Here is a 19,816-nt window from a genome sequence, read left to right on the forward strand (position 1 = left end):
TCTAATTGTTACCTGTTTGATATCTAGTAGACTGAAGTTGAAGAAAGTGGAGAAAACAACTAGACCATTCAGGTATGACCCAAATCAAATCCCTTATGACTATACAGTGGAAGTGAGAAATAGATTTAAGGTACTAGATCTGATAGAGTGCCTGATGAACTACGGATAGAGGTTCGTGACCTTGTACAGGAGACAGGAATCAAGACCATCCCCAAGAAAAAGAAATGCAAAAAAGCAAAGCGGCTGTTTGAGGAGGCCTTACAAATAGCTGTGGAAAGAAGAGAAGCAAAAAGCAAAGGAGAAAAGGAAAGATATAAGCATCTGAATGCAGAGTTCCAAAGAATAGCAAGGAGAGATAATGCAAAGAAATCAGCAATCAATGCAAAGAAATAGAGGGAAAGAACAGAATGGGAAAGACTAGAGATCTCTTCAAGAAAATTAGAGATACCAAGGGAACATTTCATGCAAAAAATGGGCTCAATAAAGGACAGAAATGGTATGGACCTAACAGAAGCAGAAGATATTAAGAAGAGGTGGCAAGAATACACAGAAGAATTGTACAAAAAAGTTCTTCACGACCCAGATAATCACGATGGTGTGATCACTCACCTAGAGCCAGACATCCTGGAATGTGAAGTCAAGTGGGCCTTAGGAAGCATCACTATGAACAAAGCTAGTGGAGGTGATAGAATACCAGTTGAGCTATTTCAAATCTTGAAAGATGACACTGTGAAAGTGTTGCACTCACTATGCCAGCAAATTTGGAAAACTCATCAGTGGCCAGAAGACTGGAAAAGGTCAGTTTTCATTCCAATCCCAAAGAAAGGCAATGCCAAAGAATGCACAAACTACTGCACAATTGTACTCATCTCACATGCTAGTAAAGTAATGCTCAAAATTCTCCAAGCCAGGCTTCAGCAATACATGAACTGTGAACTTCCAGATGTTCAAGCTGGTTTTAGAAAAGGCAGAGGAACCAGAGATCAAATTGCCAACATCCGCTGGATCAACAAAAAAGCAACAGAGTTCCAGAAAAATATCTATTTCTGCTTTATTGACTATGCCAAAGCCTTTGACTGTGTGGATCACAATCAACTGTGGAAAGTTCTGAAAAAGACGGGAATACCAGATCACCTGGCCTGCCTCTTGACAAACCTATATGCAGTTCAGGAAGCAACAGTTAGAACTGAACATGGAACAACAGACTGGTTCCAAATAGGAAAAGGAGTACGTCAAGGCTGTATATTGTCACCCTACTTATTTAACTTCTATGCAGAGTACATCATGAGAAACGCTGGGCTGGAAGAAACACAAGCTGGAATCAAGATTGCCGGGAGAAATATCAATAAACTCAGATATGCAAATGACACCACCCTTATGGCAGAAAGCGAAGGACTAAAGAGCCTCTTGATGAAAGTGAAAGGGGAGAGTGAAAAAGTTGGCTTAAAGCTCATCATTCAGAAAACTAAGATCATGGCATCTAGTCCCATCACTTCATGGGAAATAGATGGGGAAACAGTGGAAATAGTGTCAGACTTTATTTTTCTGGGCTCCAAAATCACTGCAGATGGTGATTGCAGCCATGAAATTAAAAGATGCTTACTCCTTGGAAGAAAAGTTATGGCCAACCTAGATAGCATATTCAAAAGCAGAGACATTACTTTGCCAACAAAGGTCCATCTATTCAAGGCTATGGTTTTTCCAATGGTCATGTATGGAGGTCAGAGTTGGACTCTAAAGAAAGCTGAGCGTCGAATTGATGCTTTTGAACTGTGGTATCGGAGAAGACTCTTGAGAGTCCCTTGGACTGCAAGGAGATTCAACCAGTCCATGCTAAAGGATATCAACCCAGAATATTCATTGAAAGGACTGATGTTGAAGCTGAAACTCCAATACTTTGGCTACCTGGTGCAAAGAACTGACTCATTTGAAAAGACCCTGATGCTGGGAAAGATTGAGGGCAGGAGGAGAAGGGGACAACAGAGGATGAGATTGTTGGATGGCATCACCGACTTGATGGACATGGGTTTGGGTGAACTCCAGGAGTTGGTGATGGACAGGAAGGCCTGGTGTGCTGCGATTCATGGGGTCACAAAGAGTCGGACACGACTCAGTGATTGAACTGAACTAAACTGAGTGTGTGTATGCCAACCTCCTAATTTATCCCTCTCCCACCATTCTGATTGGTAACCATAGTTCGTTTTCTGTGTGTGTCTTTTTCTGTTTTTTAAATAGGTTCATTTATATCTTTTTTTAAATTCCACATATAAGCGATATCATATGATATTTGTCTTTGTCTGTCTTACTTATTTTTGTATTCTTATAAGTACTCTTGAGCTTTTTTGTCAGGGGGAAGGAAGATATAGTTAAATTTACCAGAAACAGTTTCATCCTTTGAGATCCTGTCTTTATGCTCTGTGTGAGTATCAGTTTCTTCTAATTTTTCCCATTGTTTCTTTCTCCACATTAGCACAGGGCCTTCTATTTTGTAGTCCCTAGAATCTAGAATAATACTTTCAAATTTTAACTAATCAATATCCTCAAAAATGTGGTATAGGCGAGTATTTATTCTGGGATAAGTGCCTCTCCCTGTGATCCTAGAAGGATGGGGAATGTATTAACAAAACTTATTATATCATCTTGAAATTGCATGTTTCATAGATTTTATGAGAGCAACGAATGAGTCCATCTTGTTCGATGCCATTTCTCTGAGTACAGTAGGATAAGTATTTATGAATTCTGAATTTTTTATTCTAGTTTCAAATGGGTGAGAAAATGAGTCTTTAAACAAATTGCAGAGTTGTTGTTTGTTTGTTTTGTAGAACTCTAGAACAAAGAATTTTAAATAATAGACTGGGCCTCAGGAATCCACTCAGGTTATATATGGGGTTATAGCTGTATGTTTGTAGGTGCATGCATGAGTGCTAAGTTGCTTTAGTTGTGTCTGACTTTTTGCAACCCTATGGACTGTAGCCCACCAGGCTCCTCTTTCAGTGGGATTCTGCAGGCAAGAATACTGGAGTGGGTTGCCATGCCCTTCTCCAGGGGATCTTCTGGACACATGGACCAAACTCGTGTCTCCTGCAGCTCCTGAATTGCAGGTGGATTCTTTGGGGTTGGGCTAAAGCTTCACAGAGCCTGTTTCACATAAGTCAGCAAAGCAGGAGCAGAGTTTGGGTTATGTGTGGGGAGGCTTCAGGCTAGTCCCCCTATTTAGGAGGCCTTTACATCTAGAGGCCTTGGGGCATACTTGAGTTCCGTGCAGGACTTCCTTTCCTTCTTTCCACATATATTTTAATGCCTACTGATGGTGGCACTGGGCTGGAAAGCCTTCAGTTCCTTGTTGCAAGAGATGCTGTTCTCATGGTGTTCTGTGTTGTGGTGTAGTGTCATTTGATATCACAGGTGTCCAAGGTTCCCATCTGGCCTGCTATGTAAAGATCAATAAAAGGCATCTATATTCTTTTGATTATCTGGGTATGCCCATCTTTCTATCTTACTGTAAATCACATCCAACAAATACCTCAAGAATGCCTACTCTGTTACAAGCATGCCAGCTACCACTAGAATTGGTCATTGGATAAGTCCTCTGGCAACAGGTAAAGCATCTTCACATGCAGATGACACCACCCTTATGGCAGAAAGCAAAGAGGAATTAAAGAACCTCTTGATAAAGGTGAAAGAGGAGAGTGGAAAAAGCTGGCCTAAAACTCAACATTCAAAAAACGAAGATCATGGCATCTGGTTCCATCACTTCATAGCAAATAGATGGGGAAATAATGGAAACAGTGAGAGAGTTTATTTTCTTGGGCTCCAAAATCACTGCAGGTGGTGACAGCAGCCATGAAATTAAAAGATGCTTGCTCTTTGGAAGAAAAGCCATGACAAATCTAGACAGCAGATTAAAAAGCAGAGACATTATTTTGCTGACAAAGGTCCATCTAGTCAAAGCTGTGGTTTTTCCAGTAGTCATGTACGGATGTGAAAGTTGAACATAGAAGGGTGAGCGCCTAAAAATTGATGCTTTTGAACTGTGGTATTGGAGAAAACTCTTGAGAGTCCCTTGGACTGCAAGGAGATCAAACCAGTCAATTCTAAAGGAAATCAACCCTGAATATGCATTGGAAGGACTGATGCTGAAGCTGAAGCTCCAATACTTTGGCCACCTGAAGTGAAGAGTCAACTCATTAGAAAAGACCCTGATGATGGGAAAGATTGAAAGCAGGAGGAGAAGGGGACAACAGAGGACAAGATGGTTGGATGGCATCACTAACTCAATGGACATGAGTTCACGCAAGCTCCAGGATGTGGTGAAGGACAGGGAAGCCTGGCATGCAAAATTCCATGAGGTTGCAAAGAGCTGGACATGTCTGAGCAACTGAACAACAACAACAACAACAAAGCATCTGCAGGTTGACCTAAGGATGGGGCACTATACAGTTTCTGAGCACTGGACACCGGATCTTCCTCTTTGATAAACTTTCCCTCCATCTTCTGCCATTACATTCATCATACAGCTCATCTATGGCTTGAGCATAAACAAAAATGAGATGGAAAAAACTCACAACAGTGTCGGAAGAGGACTCATTCCATGAATTGATTGACTCATTCATCAGTATAATATTTACCAAGCACCTACTGTGTGTCAGACACTTTGCTGAATGATGATAGTATAAGGACTAGTGAAAAGACTGGCAGCTACAGTGCTTGTTCTTAGTGAATTCATCAACCAACAGTGGAGGCAGACAAGTGAATGAACAGCTACAGTAATGGAAGTGATAGATGCCAAGGGAGAATAATGCATAAGGCCAACAACTAATTTCTTGAGAGAACATAAATTATTTGAGAGAAATGGCATTTGTCTTTCACAGTTCCCAACTACATGATGTGTAGAGGGTAAGCACTCAGTAAAGAGTCAAAAGGCCTAGACTCTGGTCCCAGCTGTCTTTGACCAGCTGTCTATCCTTTCCATTAGTTATTTCAGTTTTCAGAGCCTCAGTTTCCTCATCTGTAGAACTGTGACTGATAATATCAGTCCGGATTAATTCACTGTGTAATTGTGAAGATCAGTGGTCATGAGAATGATATTTTAATTAATTGTAAAGGCCTCTACAAAATAAAATATGTAATCATAAGTTATACCCTTAATTTTTTTGATAAAACAGATGTTCAGCACTTCAATAAGTACTGAATAATTCCTTAAGAAAAAAAGGAAAGGAAAGAAAACCAACATGTAAGGATCACTGTTGCCACCTTCACAGTTCAAAGGTCTAATTTGATATTTTCAGCACTCTAGATAAAAATTTTAGCTCTTCCCTGGTGGCTCAGATGGTAAAGATCCCCTGGAGGAGGACAGGGCAACCCACTCCAGTATTCTTGCCTGGAGAATCCTCATGGACTGTAGCCCACCAGGCTGTGTCCATGGGGTCGCAAAGAGTCGGACATAACTGAGGGACTAAGCAGCGGCAGATTATTATTATTATCCCCATTTTACAAATCAGAGAAGTGAGGCGCCAAATAATTTATGCAAGAGCACAATCTCTTCAAAACCCAAGCCTGGGCTGTTTGCCAAGGCAGCAAGCTTGTTGAAGCTTAGTCTTTAAGTTGTGCCTATTTCGGGTGACCCCATGGACTGTAGCCTGCCAGTTTCCTCTGTCTACGGGATTTCTCAGCAAGAATACCGAAGTGGGTTGCCATTTCCTACTCCAGAGGATCCAATGTAGGGATCGAACTGGCCTATCGCAACCGGATTCCTTAGCACTGAGCTGCTCCTCAACAAAAGCCAAAAGGATCGAACCCCAGAACTCCTTAGCATCTTTTCTCTGAAACCCCGCTTCGCCAGCCTGGAAAGAGCTGGCCGAGGCGTCGACTCCGCCCCATGACGTACATGGCCCCGCCTTCAGGCCCTCCACCTCTCGCGGGATCTCTCGGGAGGACGGCTGGGGTCAGGTCCCATCATGGCGGCTGAGGAAGCGGATGTGGATATCGAAGGGGACGTAGTGCCAGCGGCAGCACAGTCTGGGTGAGCAGTTGAGACTGGGCTTGCAGAGACGAGGAGGGGCACGGCCGTGAGAAGGTACCCTCTAAAGGCCGCGGTTCCGGCAAGGGCCGGGGGAGTGGAAAACCATCCCCTGGGCCAGGGTCTCCTGCCGGCCTGAGAGGCGCGCCTCGCCCATCGCGTCTGTTGGCTCCTCCTGATCCCAGAGGGCGGGTACCGTAGACTAGCGTGGGACAGCCCTTTTACCGGGATCCTGTGAGGGCGCTGACCGCGCCTAGCACATTGCATACTCTTAAGCAATTAGATTGCTTCTTCCTTTACTGCCTCCCCAGAACCCGCCTCCTTGCCACCGCCCCAAAAATAATTAGAACAGGGGCGGTCCCTGGACAGAACCGAACTTAGGAATTCTTGTTCCCTCGCTTGCGGGCCGTGTGACCTTGGGCGTGTCGTTTTATCCCTACTAGCCTCTGGTTTCCTCTTCCACGTAGGGGTAGTTGTGAAAACTTCCCGACATGCAGCGTGATCTAAAAGAAAGGGGTGGGACTTAAGAGTTTGACAGCTGTGTATTGACCCAGCTAGATGGCACCCCACTCCAGTACTCTTGCCTGGAAAATCCCATGGACGGAGGAGCCTGGTAGGCTGCAGTCCATGGGGTCGCGAAGAGTCGGACACGACTGAGCGACTTCCCTTTCACTTTTCACGTTCATACATTGGAGAAGGAAATGGCAACCCACTCCACTGTTCTTGCCTGGAGAATCCCAGGGACGGGGGAGCCTGGTGGACTGCCGTCTATGGGGTCACACAGAGTCGGACACGACTGAAGTGACTTAGCAGCAGCAGCAGTTACTAGCAGTGTGACTTTGGGCCTCAGACAACTCTTGTGTAAGCTGACTATCATGTTATGTACTTCATACGGTTATTGTGAAGATCAAATGAAATGATTTGGGGATGTGCTCTAGTATAAGAGAGGTGCTCTGTAAGTGTTGTGTTCTTTACCTTCCCACCACGGATAGTATTTTGAGGACCCAGTGAGAGGTCACCATTTAGTACCAGTTCCTGCGGAGCAGGCCAGTGTGACTTTTAAAAAGCAGCCTCCAGCTTGAGATATCTAGCTGTTGGACTCCTTGCTTGCAGAGAAAGAAATTGATACATGCGGTTTTAAAGATGTGCTTTCAGATTTCTCTTTTAGTAATAGAAGAGGCTTAGACTGGTCAGGATCAGAAGACCTCAGTTCTCAACTCAGCCAACTGTGTTGCTTATAACTATGAACAAGTTCATTAGAAGTCTCTACATTGAGCCAGGTAAAATTGTGAGGCTTAGACCGTTTTTGACTTATAAAAAAAATAGCAATTTCACATGATCCAACCTAATAATAGCACCTTTGTAAATTGTGAAGAAGAGTACCAACCCTGTCCATGAGGGACTGAAACAGAGCCATTTAAAGTTTTCCTGAACTTAAAACACTATAAAAATGAGAAGTAACTAAGTCTCCTTCAAATGTTTAGACAAAACAGTACAAGTCTATACAAATGAGCAGAAAGCCTTTGATAAGAATCTTTCACATTTGTGTAGATTAAGTTAATCTTGACTGAGTGCTTTTGCATGCATGGTTTGATTTACTTTCCACAATAAGTGTATGAAATAGATTCGAGGGATTCTTATCTGAAGTTCAAGGGAGATGAGCTGCCCTTGGAAACACTAAAGATTATCTGAGAGCACTGACTCTTCCCCTCTTTCCATGGGTTTTTCTTTATTTTTATGATTGTGTTTTATTTCTCTTTTTCTTTTTTCTTTCCTTTTCTTATTATTCTGTTTGAGCCCAAAGTCTACTGATGGCACTTACAGTCACATTAGTCTCATGAAGCCAGTAACTGGTTGTTGGTTCCTGATGGTCATTGTCATTGTCTCACACAATTCTATAGAGCATCATGAACATTACAGTCTAGTGACAGTTGTTCCCTAGTGTTGGTACTCTAATCATGTGGAATTTGGTGTGAGTAAACACTTAGATGCCCCTCTGAATTGTTCAGTTATAGCTGATCATGACATCTTGAGGATTAATTGAAAACACACTTTTAAGTCCTTGCTAAGTGCTGGTTACCAAGGTTAGAAGATGCATTGAAGTGTTTTGTTTCCCTTCTACCATTCTTATCCTGTTTCTTCTACTTGTTCTTTAAATCATAGTATTTCCAAGGAATTTTGTCATAAGACTTCTTACTAACCATACAGTCCATCTCTCAAGGCTTAAATTTCTGTTAAGTTGGACCATATGAAAATTTCCCAATGTTCCACCAATTTTGACCCACACAGATGACATTTAATCTTAAATTCCATCTAATAACAGGCTGATATTGCCCAAATCTGTCACCAGCTCAAATCTCTCTCATGATCTTCAGATCCATTTATCCGTTTTCCTGAATCTATTTGCCCTTGGGTGAGCCACAAGCTCCTCAGTCTCACTTTATAGAAACTTTCCTTACCCAACCTGCCTCTTCAAGTTCCCTAGTTCAGTAAATGGCACCATCCACCCACTCATGCAGGGAAGAGACCTAGATTTTAACCTTTTTCCTTATCTCTCTCCTATTAGAGAGTCTGTAGATTCTGAGTATCCTCTCAGATGTGTTCACTTCTTCCTGTTCACATTGCTTGTGCTTTAGGTCTAAGTTACTGTCACTTCTCTCTAATATCTATGTAATCACTCCCTCTTAACTGCTTCTTGTCTCTTTGACCCTTTTCTAGTCTTTCCTGAAGTTAGAGTAGTCTTTTCTTACATCAGATCTGATGATGGTACTCCCAACTCCCTAGAGACCTGTGTGATCCATACCCCACCTACCTGTTCATTCAATCATTCAACGAATATTGACTATCATTTATATGCCTAGCTCTGGGTTTATAGCACTCATCCAAACTAAGTCCTTGCTTTTATGGAACTCACATTCTTATTGGATGAGACAGACAATAAACTTTATATTATAGCAGTTTCTAAGAGGTATAGCAGTTTCTAAGTATAGACTGGGAAAAGTCACGAACTAGGAAACTTTTATAACTTCAAAACATATAGAAGCAAATTTTAAATTTAATTATATCACAGATTGGGCCTCCTCAAACTTAACTATTCATATGAAGTGAACAATGTGACTTTCAGTTCAGTTCAGTCGCTCAGTCAAGTCTGACTCTTTGTGACCCCATGGACTGTAGCATGCCAGGATTCCCTGTCACCAACTCCCAGAGCTTACTCAAACTCATGTCCATCGAGTCAGTGATGCCATCCAACCATCTCATCCTCTGTCATCCCCTTCTCCCGCCTTCAGTGTTTCCCAGCATCAGCGTCTTTTCCATTGAGTCAGCTCTTTGCATCAGGTGGCCGAAGTATTGGAGCTTCAGCTTCAGCATCTGTCCTTCCAATGAACACCCAGGACTGATCTCCTTTAGGATGGTCTGGTTGGATCTCCTTGCAGTCCAAGGGACTCTGAAGAGTTTTTTCCAGTACAGCAGTTCAAAAGCATCAATTCTTCAGCGCTCCGCTTTCTTTATAGTCCAATCTCACATCCATACATGACTACTGGAAAAACCATAGCTTTGACTAGACAGACCTTTGTTGGCAAAGTAATGTCTCTGCTTTTTAATATGCTGTCTAGGTTGGTCATAGCTTTCCTTCCAGGGAGCAAGATCTTTTAATTTCATGGCTGCAGTCACAATCTGCAGTGATTTTGGAGCCCCCTGAAATTAAGTCTCTAACTGTTTCTAAACGGTGGAAGTAACTATGACTCTCTTAAGTGTGACTTTAGAGAGTTCTAATTAGTTAAAAGGTGAGAATTAACAAAGTTGAATCCCTCAAGGACATAGAAAAGCCCCCAGATAACTCAAGTTAATTTTTGTTATGTGAGTTAAAACAACAGATTTCTTAGATCTCTTCACTGTACTGTCCTCCTTCAAGTATTTTCTTTTGTTTCTTCTATTTCTTCTTGCTTTTTCTTCCATTTTGAGAGTGGTACTATTAATGGGTGGCTTTTATGCTTTAGATATAACCAGGAGAGTCATAAAGTTGAATTCCTGTATAGATGTGCATATTCATCAAAAGAAATCTGAAGCGTTGGTTCATAGCCACAGAATATGTTGTGTGTGGTTGCTGTTTGGAGGTAGTTTTTTCCTCATGGAGTTGTTTATTTTTGGGAAACAGAAGTAAACAAACTTGATATTTGGCAGTTGAAATAGGATGGAGAAAGGAACTAAATATTTGTTTAACATACGAAACCTGTCAGTCACTGTGCCTTGTAAATTATATTCATTAACTGGTATAATTTCACTTCCATACCTATTTTCTCAATTATTACAGAAGTGATGAAAATACAGCATCTGTTTTACAAGATCATTATCTTGATTCATCATGGAGAACTGAGAATGGTCTTATTGTAAGTATTTTATGGAAATATCAGGTATATTAAGCTATTACTCAGTGCGCAGAGTATCTCTCTTTTTTTTTTAACTTGGTGCTAGTTCTCAGTGGTCACAGAGGTAAGATAGTGAAACCTTTTTCTTAACTTAAAAATAGAAGGAATTTATTCTTTTTTCTTTTGACTGAAAAAATGGCCTTCTGGGAAACAACTTTGGATCCAGCTAGATTTAGGCACAAATTGGTGCCCTACCACTTATCAGATTTATGAACCGCAGTTTCTTCATCTAAAATATGGGGATTGCTGCATGGTTCATTTCTTCATTTAACAGTTATTTATCGAGTCCTTGGGCTTCCCTGGTGACTCAGTAAAGAACCCCCTGCCATTGGAGGAGATGCGGGTTTGATCCCTGGGCAGGAAGATCCCCTGGAGGAGGAAATAGTGACCCACTCCAGTATTCTTGCTTGGGGAACCCCATGGACAGAGGAGCCCGGCGGGCTACAGTCCATGGGTTCACAAAAGAGTCACATACAACTTAGCAACTGAACAACAACTATTGAATACTTAGTATGTGCCAGACACCAGGCCAGGTTTTGGGGAATACAACCATAATCAAGACAGACATGGTGAGGGAAACTGAGAATGTGACATTAAAGTTGAAAGTAGAAGTAGGAATGTGAAGAGTAGAGGAAAACTACTATTTGCAGAAAGAACAGCGGCACGAAGGCTGTTGTTGAAATCCAGTATCTAGAATATAGTAGGAAAGGGGGAGAGGTGACAGGTTGGGGAGGCAAATGATGGCCCTGTTACACTAGCAGGAGGCAGGAAGAAAATGAAAGAGACTAGTTAGGAAACATTTCTAGGGACCTAAGCAAGATTTGGTGATGGCTTGGCCTCAGGTTATGGCAGAAGTTGACAGATTTGAATTATGTTTGGGTGGTAGAAATGCTTGTTATATTGGGTTTGGGGATTGAAGGAAAAGGAAAGAATCCAGGATGATTCCTGGGTTTCAGGCTGGAATAGCTTGGTGACTAGTAATGCTGCTTACAAAATTGGGAAGGCAGGAGAGAAGCTGGTGAAGATTATGCTTTGGTAAATTTTGTTTTGAACATGTGAAGTTTTAAGAAGCCTGTTAGGTAATTTTTGAGTGGGTAGTTGGTGGAAATTTTGAGTGGGTAGTTAGTTATAACCATCTAAATAGAGCTTGGAAAAGAGACTTGGCTGAAAATGTTTATGTTTTAAGAGTTTAAAAGAAGTATGGAGAGACTGTGGCTTAAGGGGAAAAAAGGAATTGTGGTGAGTTTTGGAAATATTAATAGGTGAGGTATCTAGCAAAATCTTAGTAGTATCTTAATTGTTCCTCATGCAGGATAACCATTATTACTTTATCATGAGTAGGAGCCAGAGCCTAGGAATCTAAGGCTCAAGTCTCTTCTTTCCCACTTAAAACGTTAGTTACTGCTTCTATGAATGCATCTGTGAAGTAGTGATGCCTGTCTCAGCATTATCATAGGAGTCCAAAGATCTGTCTGTTTTCTCGGTAAATGGTAGCTTTATTATTTGTAATCATATTATTGTGTATTTTCATTTAACAAAATAGTAGTTGGTTTCAGAAAGCAGTAAATAAAAAAAAATTATTCTTCCTTTTTTTTTTTAATAGCCTTGGACTCTGGATAGCACCATCAGTGAAGAGAACAGAGCTGTCATTGAGAAAATGTTGTTGGAAGAAGAGTATCCTTTATTGACTATGAGGAAAGTGATTTCAGGGTTAAAAATCCATTAATGCAAAACTTACAAAAGAGACCACTGTTAGTTGCTAGATATAATGCTAGTGTATAATGTTACCTACCTATTCTGTTTTACCACTAAGTCTGAGATCTGACCCAATACTTTTGAGTTTCTGTTGTCAACCAACTCTTTCAATTACCTTAATATTGAACAGAAATTATAGAGATTTTTTGGTGGTAGTTGTTTTGTTTTTAATTTTTATCTTTTTGCCATGCCACATGGCATGTGGGATCTTAGTTCCCAGACCAGGGATTGAACCCATTCCCTCTTTAGGGAAAATGTGAAGTCCTAACCGTGGACCAGCAGGGAATTCCCTATAGAGTGTTTTAAATCAGCTAGAATCCTTAGTTTAAGTCCAAATTTTCTAGTCCAGACCTCCCATTTTCAGTTGTATGAGATATTAATTCGTCCAAAGACACAGAATTAGAATATGTAAAAGTTCTCACTTCTTATTCTACCAATTTATAGCTGTTACTGGGAGCAATCTAAGTAAAAAACACAAAACTATAGAATGAAGATTTTTTTTCTCCCAGAAGTTGTAGGTCCTTATTCACAGTTCAGCCACTGGCTTCTTGCCCTGTTTCTTTCATCTGTTTGTGATATTTGCACCTTAAATTTTGGGGAACTCATATTTTTTTTTACATGTAAAATAAAAGGATTGAATAAAAAGTTTTCTGATTTATAAAGATTATTAATATAACTCTAATTAAAGTAGTGAGTGGTTTGTTTTCAACTCTTCTGTGTTTCATGGATTTTTATCTCCTTTTTAAGCCAGAATTTCTGTTCCTTTTACTCCCAGTTATTGCTGTGTTGTTTTCAGGGTGTCTGTGTACCTTTAATTCTCATAGGTAAACCCCTTTTAGGCTTTCTTACTCTCCAGCTCTCCTCAAACATTACAGCTATAGCCTGGATCATCGCTTTTCAGTAGAAAAATAGTGCAAGTCACATATGTCCTTTACGGTTTTCTAGTAGCCATGTTTAAAACAGGGGAAATCAATTATAATAACATTTTATTTGACCCAGTATATTTAAAATATATTTCAACATTTAATATGTAAACATTGAGATGTTTTACATTCTTTGTTTTATACTCTTTGAAACCCAGTGTCCATTTTATATACTTAACAGTACATACATCTCAGTTTGTGCTAACCACATTTCAGGTATTCAGTAGCTACACATGAGGCTCTTAGCCAATGTGTTGAACAGTGTCATTCTAGATTAATGAATATTTAGGTAGTCAGTGGTTCACTTCCAAACTTGGGAACAAAATAATGATAGTAAAAGCTGTGCGAGCTCTTGGATGAACAAGGATAATGCTTTCTTCTGTCCTTGTCTTCAGCGCCTGGTATCTGCCGTGATGCCTCGTGCGCATGACACACGGTCAGTATTTGCTAAGTGAGGAATCTAAAAGTATAACAGTGTAGGCTAGGCTTAATCAATCCGAGAGGTGGGTTTGACCCAAGTGTTCGTTACATTTGTCAGGGTAGAGGACAACCCTAAACTCTTCTCTGTTACCTTCAGAAACGTGAAAGCAGATACTCCTGAATTATCCTGGACGAACAGTCAGATTCATCTGTTAATTCTCCATATGTGTTAGGAAAAAAGATTTACATAAAACATTGAGGATATCTCTTTTCTTAGCCACTTCTACTAGGGAAGAAAGAGAAACTAGCATTTAGGTAGTACACATTTTGTGCAGATACTGTGTATGTGTGACTTCACATGTAATATTTAATCCAGATAAAAACCCTATAAGATACAAACATTTTTGTTATTACACACCTGGAAAATTTTTTGAGAAGAATTGGTTTCACTTGAATTTAAGTGTGATTTTCAGGATATGTGAGTGCCTGCTTTATACAAATTGCATAATAATTTATAGGACTTTATTATTGTTTTAAAAGTTTCTTTAATAATTATACAGGTATTACTTATCCAATAAGTCACTTCCAGGAAAATTCTGGCTTGATCAAAAGGAAGATGATAAAAAATACTTGAAGAGGTAAAATCAATTTATAATGCTTTTAAAAGTCTGAATTGTATTTTTAAAAACTTCACAGGCTTCCTTATTTTCTTTTTTCATGTGGTGCAGTCTGCAGAAAACAGCAAAAATCATGTATGTACTTACGTTTTATACTTTAAAATCTTTTTGATTAGTTAAAAATTAGGGGAAAATTAAACAAGTTATAGTTGGCCTGTGGAAAAATCCTCTTGACCTTGGGTTTACACAAATATAAAATCAAAATTTCTTGTACAAATGTTGGAATGTTACAAGATAATTTTATTATTTATTTGTCAGAACCTTTATGGCCCTACATAGGCAATTTTACTAAACTATGGAAAAGGTGGTTTTCTAGGGATTTCTGGGAAAAATTTTTTTTTTTTTTTAAATTTATTTATTTATTTATTTTTAATTTTTACTTTACAATTCTGTATTGGTTTTGGCATAGATTGACATGAATCCACCACAGGTGTAAGCTGCCCTCTAGTATATTATGAATTGACTTGATTTCTGTTGCCCTGTCAGTTAATTTTCATTTGTTTCAAATAAAACTTTAATTTGAATTTGTAGTTTTTAAAAATTATCTAGAGAAGTTAAGTATTAACTGTTTTATAAACATCCTTTCCCTATAATTGAAGAAGGTTTGATGTTATTCAGTGTTTCTAAGCTTGCATGTTTATAATCCCTTAGAGGGTAGACTTGTAATTATCAAGAGTTTGAGCACTGAACAGACTTTGGCTTTTGCATTTTGCTGAACAAGCAACAACAACTAAAAAATGAAGTTAAAGAAAAGATTAATGGTTCACGTCAATTAAAGTAGTTGGCTTCATCTCAATTTTATTTTTAATTTCTTAATGTCCTGCATTTCAAAAGCAATAATTATAGTGTTATAGTACTTTCACCTCTTTTCCGGCTTGATATTTATGTAGATTTACATAGAAGAATCAGATGGTATTTCTGGAGCCAGTTTTATCTCTGACAAGCCTCTCAGGTTTTGGAGATGTATTAACATTTGCTGCTTTGTGTCCAGTCTAAGGAAGCCTATTTGTTATTTCCTTTGATGTCTTTTAGTGTTATCTTCACTCAGACCCAAGGATTATGTCTTTGGGGGCTCCTGTCCTGAGCTAGAGAAGTATATAAGACAGGGTAAATCTGGTCCCCCAGGTAGAGGCTGTGGCCTGCTTTTTCTTCTCTTCTTTTTAATTCTTAGACTCAAAAAGTATTAAGTTTAGCCCATGGCTATCTATAACCTTTAGCTGCATAAATATGGAATGTTCCATTTCAGAAATTTTTTTGCAATTCCTCTTTTTCCCCTCAGGGTACACTCTCCTACAAAACCAGCCAGTTACTCAGTAAAGTGGACGATAGAAGAAAAAGAGCTGTTTGAACAAGGGCTGGTAAATAGAGCAATTTTTAATTTATAGTGAAATAATTCTAGAAGCAAATATTGATAGAATTATAAGGTTAAATTAATTTATAGAGACTGAAAATTTCATTTTAATTACAGTAATCACATTTATAGTTTTTCTGTAGTTAAATGATGTAGTTAGTTAGAATGATTATGTTTGTAGTATAGTATGAGAGAATTCCTTTTAACTCATACTTAAGTTACTAAAATATTAAAATATTGATAGATTTGACTCAATATTTTAGGTAGTTTTTCACCCCTTTTTTGGTACTAATAAAACCCAAGAAATTGTACTATATCTATATGTTTTACCAACCACCTGTGCTGAAAGGCAAACTTATTTATAATTACCTGATCTTTTCTTTGGGGGAAAAACTTGTATTTGGAACAGTCTGGGTGATGAGCTGAGTTTTTTCAATTCCGATTTTGGCATTTGTGCACACAATCTAAATATTTTAATGGATATAGTTAAAGACCAGAAACATTCCTTTTGCATGAATGTTTCCCTGAGATCTATTTAAATATTCACAGTTGCATAATGGAAAAAAAAATGTACACAAGTTTCTAATTATGAGGAAGTGCCTTAATATAATGAAACTTAACAAAATATGCAGGAATTTTTTTAACTGTCTATAGTAGATTATATTTTTTTCTTTAAGGTACATATTACCCAATATTAATTTTGAAATTATATATATTTATATATTATATATGTAGAATATGTAATATTATGTAGGATTCATGAATGCAAATTGAAACATAGTTAATATAACTACAGAAACTATTTTGAGGGTTATATCTCCTCCTGAGATTTTTCTCCTTTACTTTTGATGCTTTTTATACTGATATTTTAGTCTGTCGTGTGATTGTCATTTATATAATCTAATTAACCAGTCGTATATTTAAGATTGCTGACAACTTTAATGTTTTGTCCATTAGCAAAGATCAGAATATACACACAAATGGATTGTGAATTTTGGGGTTGTTCTTGTTGGCATTGGTGGTAGTTATAGAGGCTTAGCTCCATGGTTCAGAACTCAAATGGCACCTAAAGTTGTAGAGTGTTAAGTCTCCTTCTGACTTCTGTCACAACCTTTAGTTTTCTTTGCTTGTCACCTGTTCTTGTGAATCCTTCCAGAGATAATTTGTCCCTATAAAAGTAAGTGTCTTTTTAAGGTACATATGTAGATATCTATATCTATCTGTGTATATATAAAGAGATATTTTAAACCTAAAATATTTTTCCACAAAAATACATGGAACCATTGGTTGTATTCTCAGCCTGTGTAACTCATTAGTATCATTTGCTTATAATCTGAATTCTCTCAGGCTTGAGAGTAGGAAATTATGTGGTACTGAATGATGAAAGATTTTTTCCTTCTTGTCCCTTTGCTCTATTTTTAAATTGGTGAATGTTTTCTTTGCTTCTCTTGCTGGTGTCCCCTCTCCAATTTTCATAGTGCCCAAGCCCCTAGAATCCTAACTAGTCACACTTTATCCAGATCTTTCCTATTTCCAAAAGAGTGCTCCATGCTACCAAATTACATATTTCCCATCATTACACAATGTGTGTCCTCAGTCACTCGGCTGTGTCTGACTCTTTGCGACCCTATGGACTGTAGCCAGCCAAGCTTCTTTGTCCATGGGATTTTTCAGGCAACACAGGAGCAGGTTGCCGTTTCCTACTCCAGGAGATCTTCCTGACCCGGGGATCAAATCCGCTTCTCTTGTACCTCCTGCATTGGCAAGCAGATTGTTTACCACTGCGCCACCTTGGGAAGCCCTTAGCACATACTACAGATAATTAAATCTTCAGAAAGTTGATCTCAGGTATTAGTTAAGAACTATCATAAGTTATTAATTTATACTTACTGATTTTCTCAGAAGTACTTTCAGTTTTAAGAAATTGTCCATATGTCAGATTTTCTATTGAATACCAGAAATAAGTATGTAAGTTAAGATTTATCATTTAGGTCAGGATAATTTATTGCCATTAGTCATGACTCTCTGGCATGTAAATCTGGCCCTGAGATCAACTTCTCTGAGTTGTTGTATTTTTTTTTTCCTTTAAATAGTTTTAGGAAATCTAAAAAAGGATTGTTGAGCTTCTTTGAGAAATAGAGAGTATCTTGTGTTAGAGATAATGTAAAGGAGATTTATGTATCAAATGATAGACTTGATAATTAAAAATACTGTCTAGCTTTAAAATTATACTGCATTCATGTCTGTATTTGCAAACACATCAGAGCTCCCTCAGGTTCTCAGTTTTTCCCTTCACAGCCTCGATGTTAGTATGTACACAGCCTTTGACAATGAAGGGATGTAGGGAGGTGTTGGTTGGAGGTCACTTTATTTGTGATTCAATCTTTTAATTCAGTTTACTGTGATATCTGAACAGTGTAAAAGTTTTTGTAACATATGTTTTAATATGGAATCTGACTAAGAAAATTTTTTTGAAATTAGCGTTGGAACATAGTCAGTTGATTCTATAATTGGAAAATAGAACATACAACCCACCTCCATTTCAATGCACTTTTTTGTTGAGTTATCCTTAATTTTGGAACATCATAATGTATAATACTAATACATACTGTAGGAATACATAGAAGTGATGGATCTTCATTTAGGTAGCTATAGAAAGAGATTTCTAAATCATCTTGGTCTGCTTTCTGAAGTCAAGATTCAAAGAGGAGATTGTGGGCTTTGATTTTAAGAGTCTTAACTATATATGAGACTTGTGTATTTTAGAAAACAAAAATAGATCATTTTACTTTTTTTTAATTTGGCAGTAATTTGGAATGTTAATTAAGCTAATCAAAAACAATTTCTTTTCCATTTTGATAACATAGGCTAAATTTGGCCGAAGGTGGACCAAAATTGCAAAGCTAATTGAAAGTCGCACTGTTTTACAAGTGAAGAGTTATGCGAGACAGTACTTTAAAAATAAGGTAAGCAGGATATAAATATCCTAGTGATCATATTTAAAATAAATAAAATTAATAAGCGTAAATAGTTCTTTAATTCAGGCATGCTTGCATACATGCTAAGTCGCTTCAGTCATGTCTAACTCTTTGTGACCCTATAAACTGTAGTCTGCCAGGCTCCTCTGTCTGTGGGGATTCTCCAGGCAAGAATACTGGAGTGGGTTCTTCTAGGAGATCTTCCCAACCCAGGGACTGAACCCGTCTCTCTTACATCTCCTGCATTGGCAGGCGAGTTCTTTTCCACTGGTGCCACCTGGCATTAAAGTCTTAATGTTCAGAGTGTTTATAGTGAAAATATTTTATACCCATAAAGTACCCTGTAAATGTTTGTCTTCGAAAATCTCAAAGCATATCTTCAATGTATTGAGTATTGCTGTTAAATTAGTATTATTATGTTACTCCACTTAATTTCATGCAGTTAAATAGGGCAAATTATCAGTTGCTTGAAAACACCCTATAAAGCAAATAGTATTCCAAAGAGAAAACCTTAGAGGTCATTGCTTCCTGGAAAATTTTTTTCCTTTTTAAATATTTGCATTAAACTTTTAAGAATTATTAGAGCTTAGGGGCCAAAAATGCTAACATGATTCTAAAATCTTTTTAATAGCAATGAAACTTGTACAATTATTATAAAGACCTGTCTGAAAACTCTAATAAATTGCAGTGTTCAAAAATGTACAGTTACGGTCTAGTTCCTTAGTCTCGAAAGTAATTTGTGCTGTATTCAACCATGTAGTTCTGCTATTTAGAATTTTTCTATTATGTTCTGCTTGAGTACTAGAAGCATAATTATCTAGAATTTGAAAGTGTCTTAAATGAAATTTGGTGCTTTCTTTTCATGTAAATTGGGTTGACCCTTGAACGAAACAGGCTGAACTGAGCTGATCCACTTATATGTGGATTTTTTTTCAATAGTCAGTAATACAGCACTGCACCATCCCCTGAGATGGAACTGCAGATGCTAAGGGACCACATAAAGGGAAGGCCAACTTTAAGTTATATGCAGATTTTCAGCTGTATGGTGCTCCTAACCCCCTGTTGTTCAAGGGTCAGCTGTATTGGGTTTTACCCCGTATACAAGACTTACCTAATTTAGTGTCATTTGGTCATAGGAAGTAAGTAATGGAATGAATTCATTGTAAATCAGTCAGTCTGCTCCCTCTTAATCAGCGAAAGCATTTTCCAGACAGCCTGCGAAGGTCGAGGCGTTGTGAGACGGAATAAGCCTGATTTAGTTAT

General features: G+C 38.4%; 1 protein-coding gene across 3 annotated transcripts in view; it reads left to right on the forward strand.

Moving 5' to 3' along the window:
- The first annotated feature begins 5,925 nt into the window (after positions 1-5,925).
- MYSM1 (Myb like, SWIRM and MPN domains 1) overlaps positions 5,926-19,816 on the forward strand; it is a 42,593-nt gene continuing 28,702 nt past the window's right edge. For 2 of the 3 annotated variants that reach the window (XM_040232730.1, XM_040232731.1), the window contains exons 1-7: positions 5,926-6,022; positions 10,335-10,410; positions 12,053-12,123; positions 14,108-14,185; positions 14,276-14,299; positions 15,504-15,582; positions 18,443-18,541. In XM_040232730.1, the coding sequence (XP_040088664.1) occupies positions 5,958-6,022; positions 10,335-10,410; positions 12,053-12,123; positions 14,108-14,185; positions 14,276-14,299; positions 15,504-15,582; positions 18,443-18,541 (492 nt within the window). In that variant the 5' untranslated portion in view covers positions 5,926-5,957. The remainder of the gene's footprint in view (positions 6,023-10,334; positions 10,411-12,052; positions 12,124-14,107; positions 14,186-14,275; positions 14,300-15,503; positions 15,583-18,442; positions 18,542-19,816) is intronic. The other variant, XM_040232732.1, reaches the window with a different exon arrangement.

Source organism: Oryx dammah, unplaced genomic scaffold (assembly GCF_014754425.2).
Source record: "Oryx dammah isolate SB20612 unplaced genomic scaffold, SCBI_Odam_1.1 HiC_scaffold_28, whole genome shotgun sequence".
In the NCBI taxonomy this organism is placed as follows: domain Eukaryota; kingdom Metazoa; phylum Chordata; class Mammalia; order Artiodactyla; family Bovidae; genus Oryx; species Oryx dammah.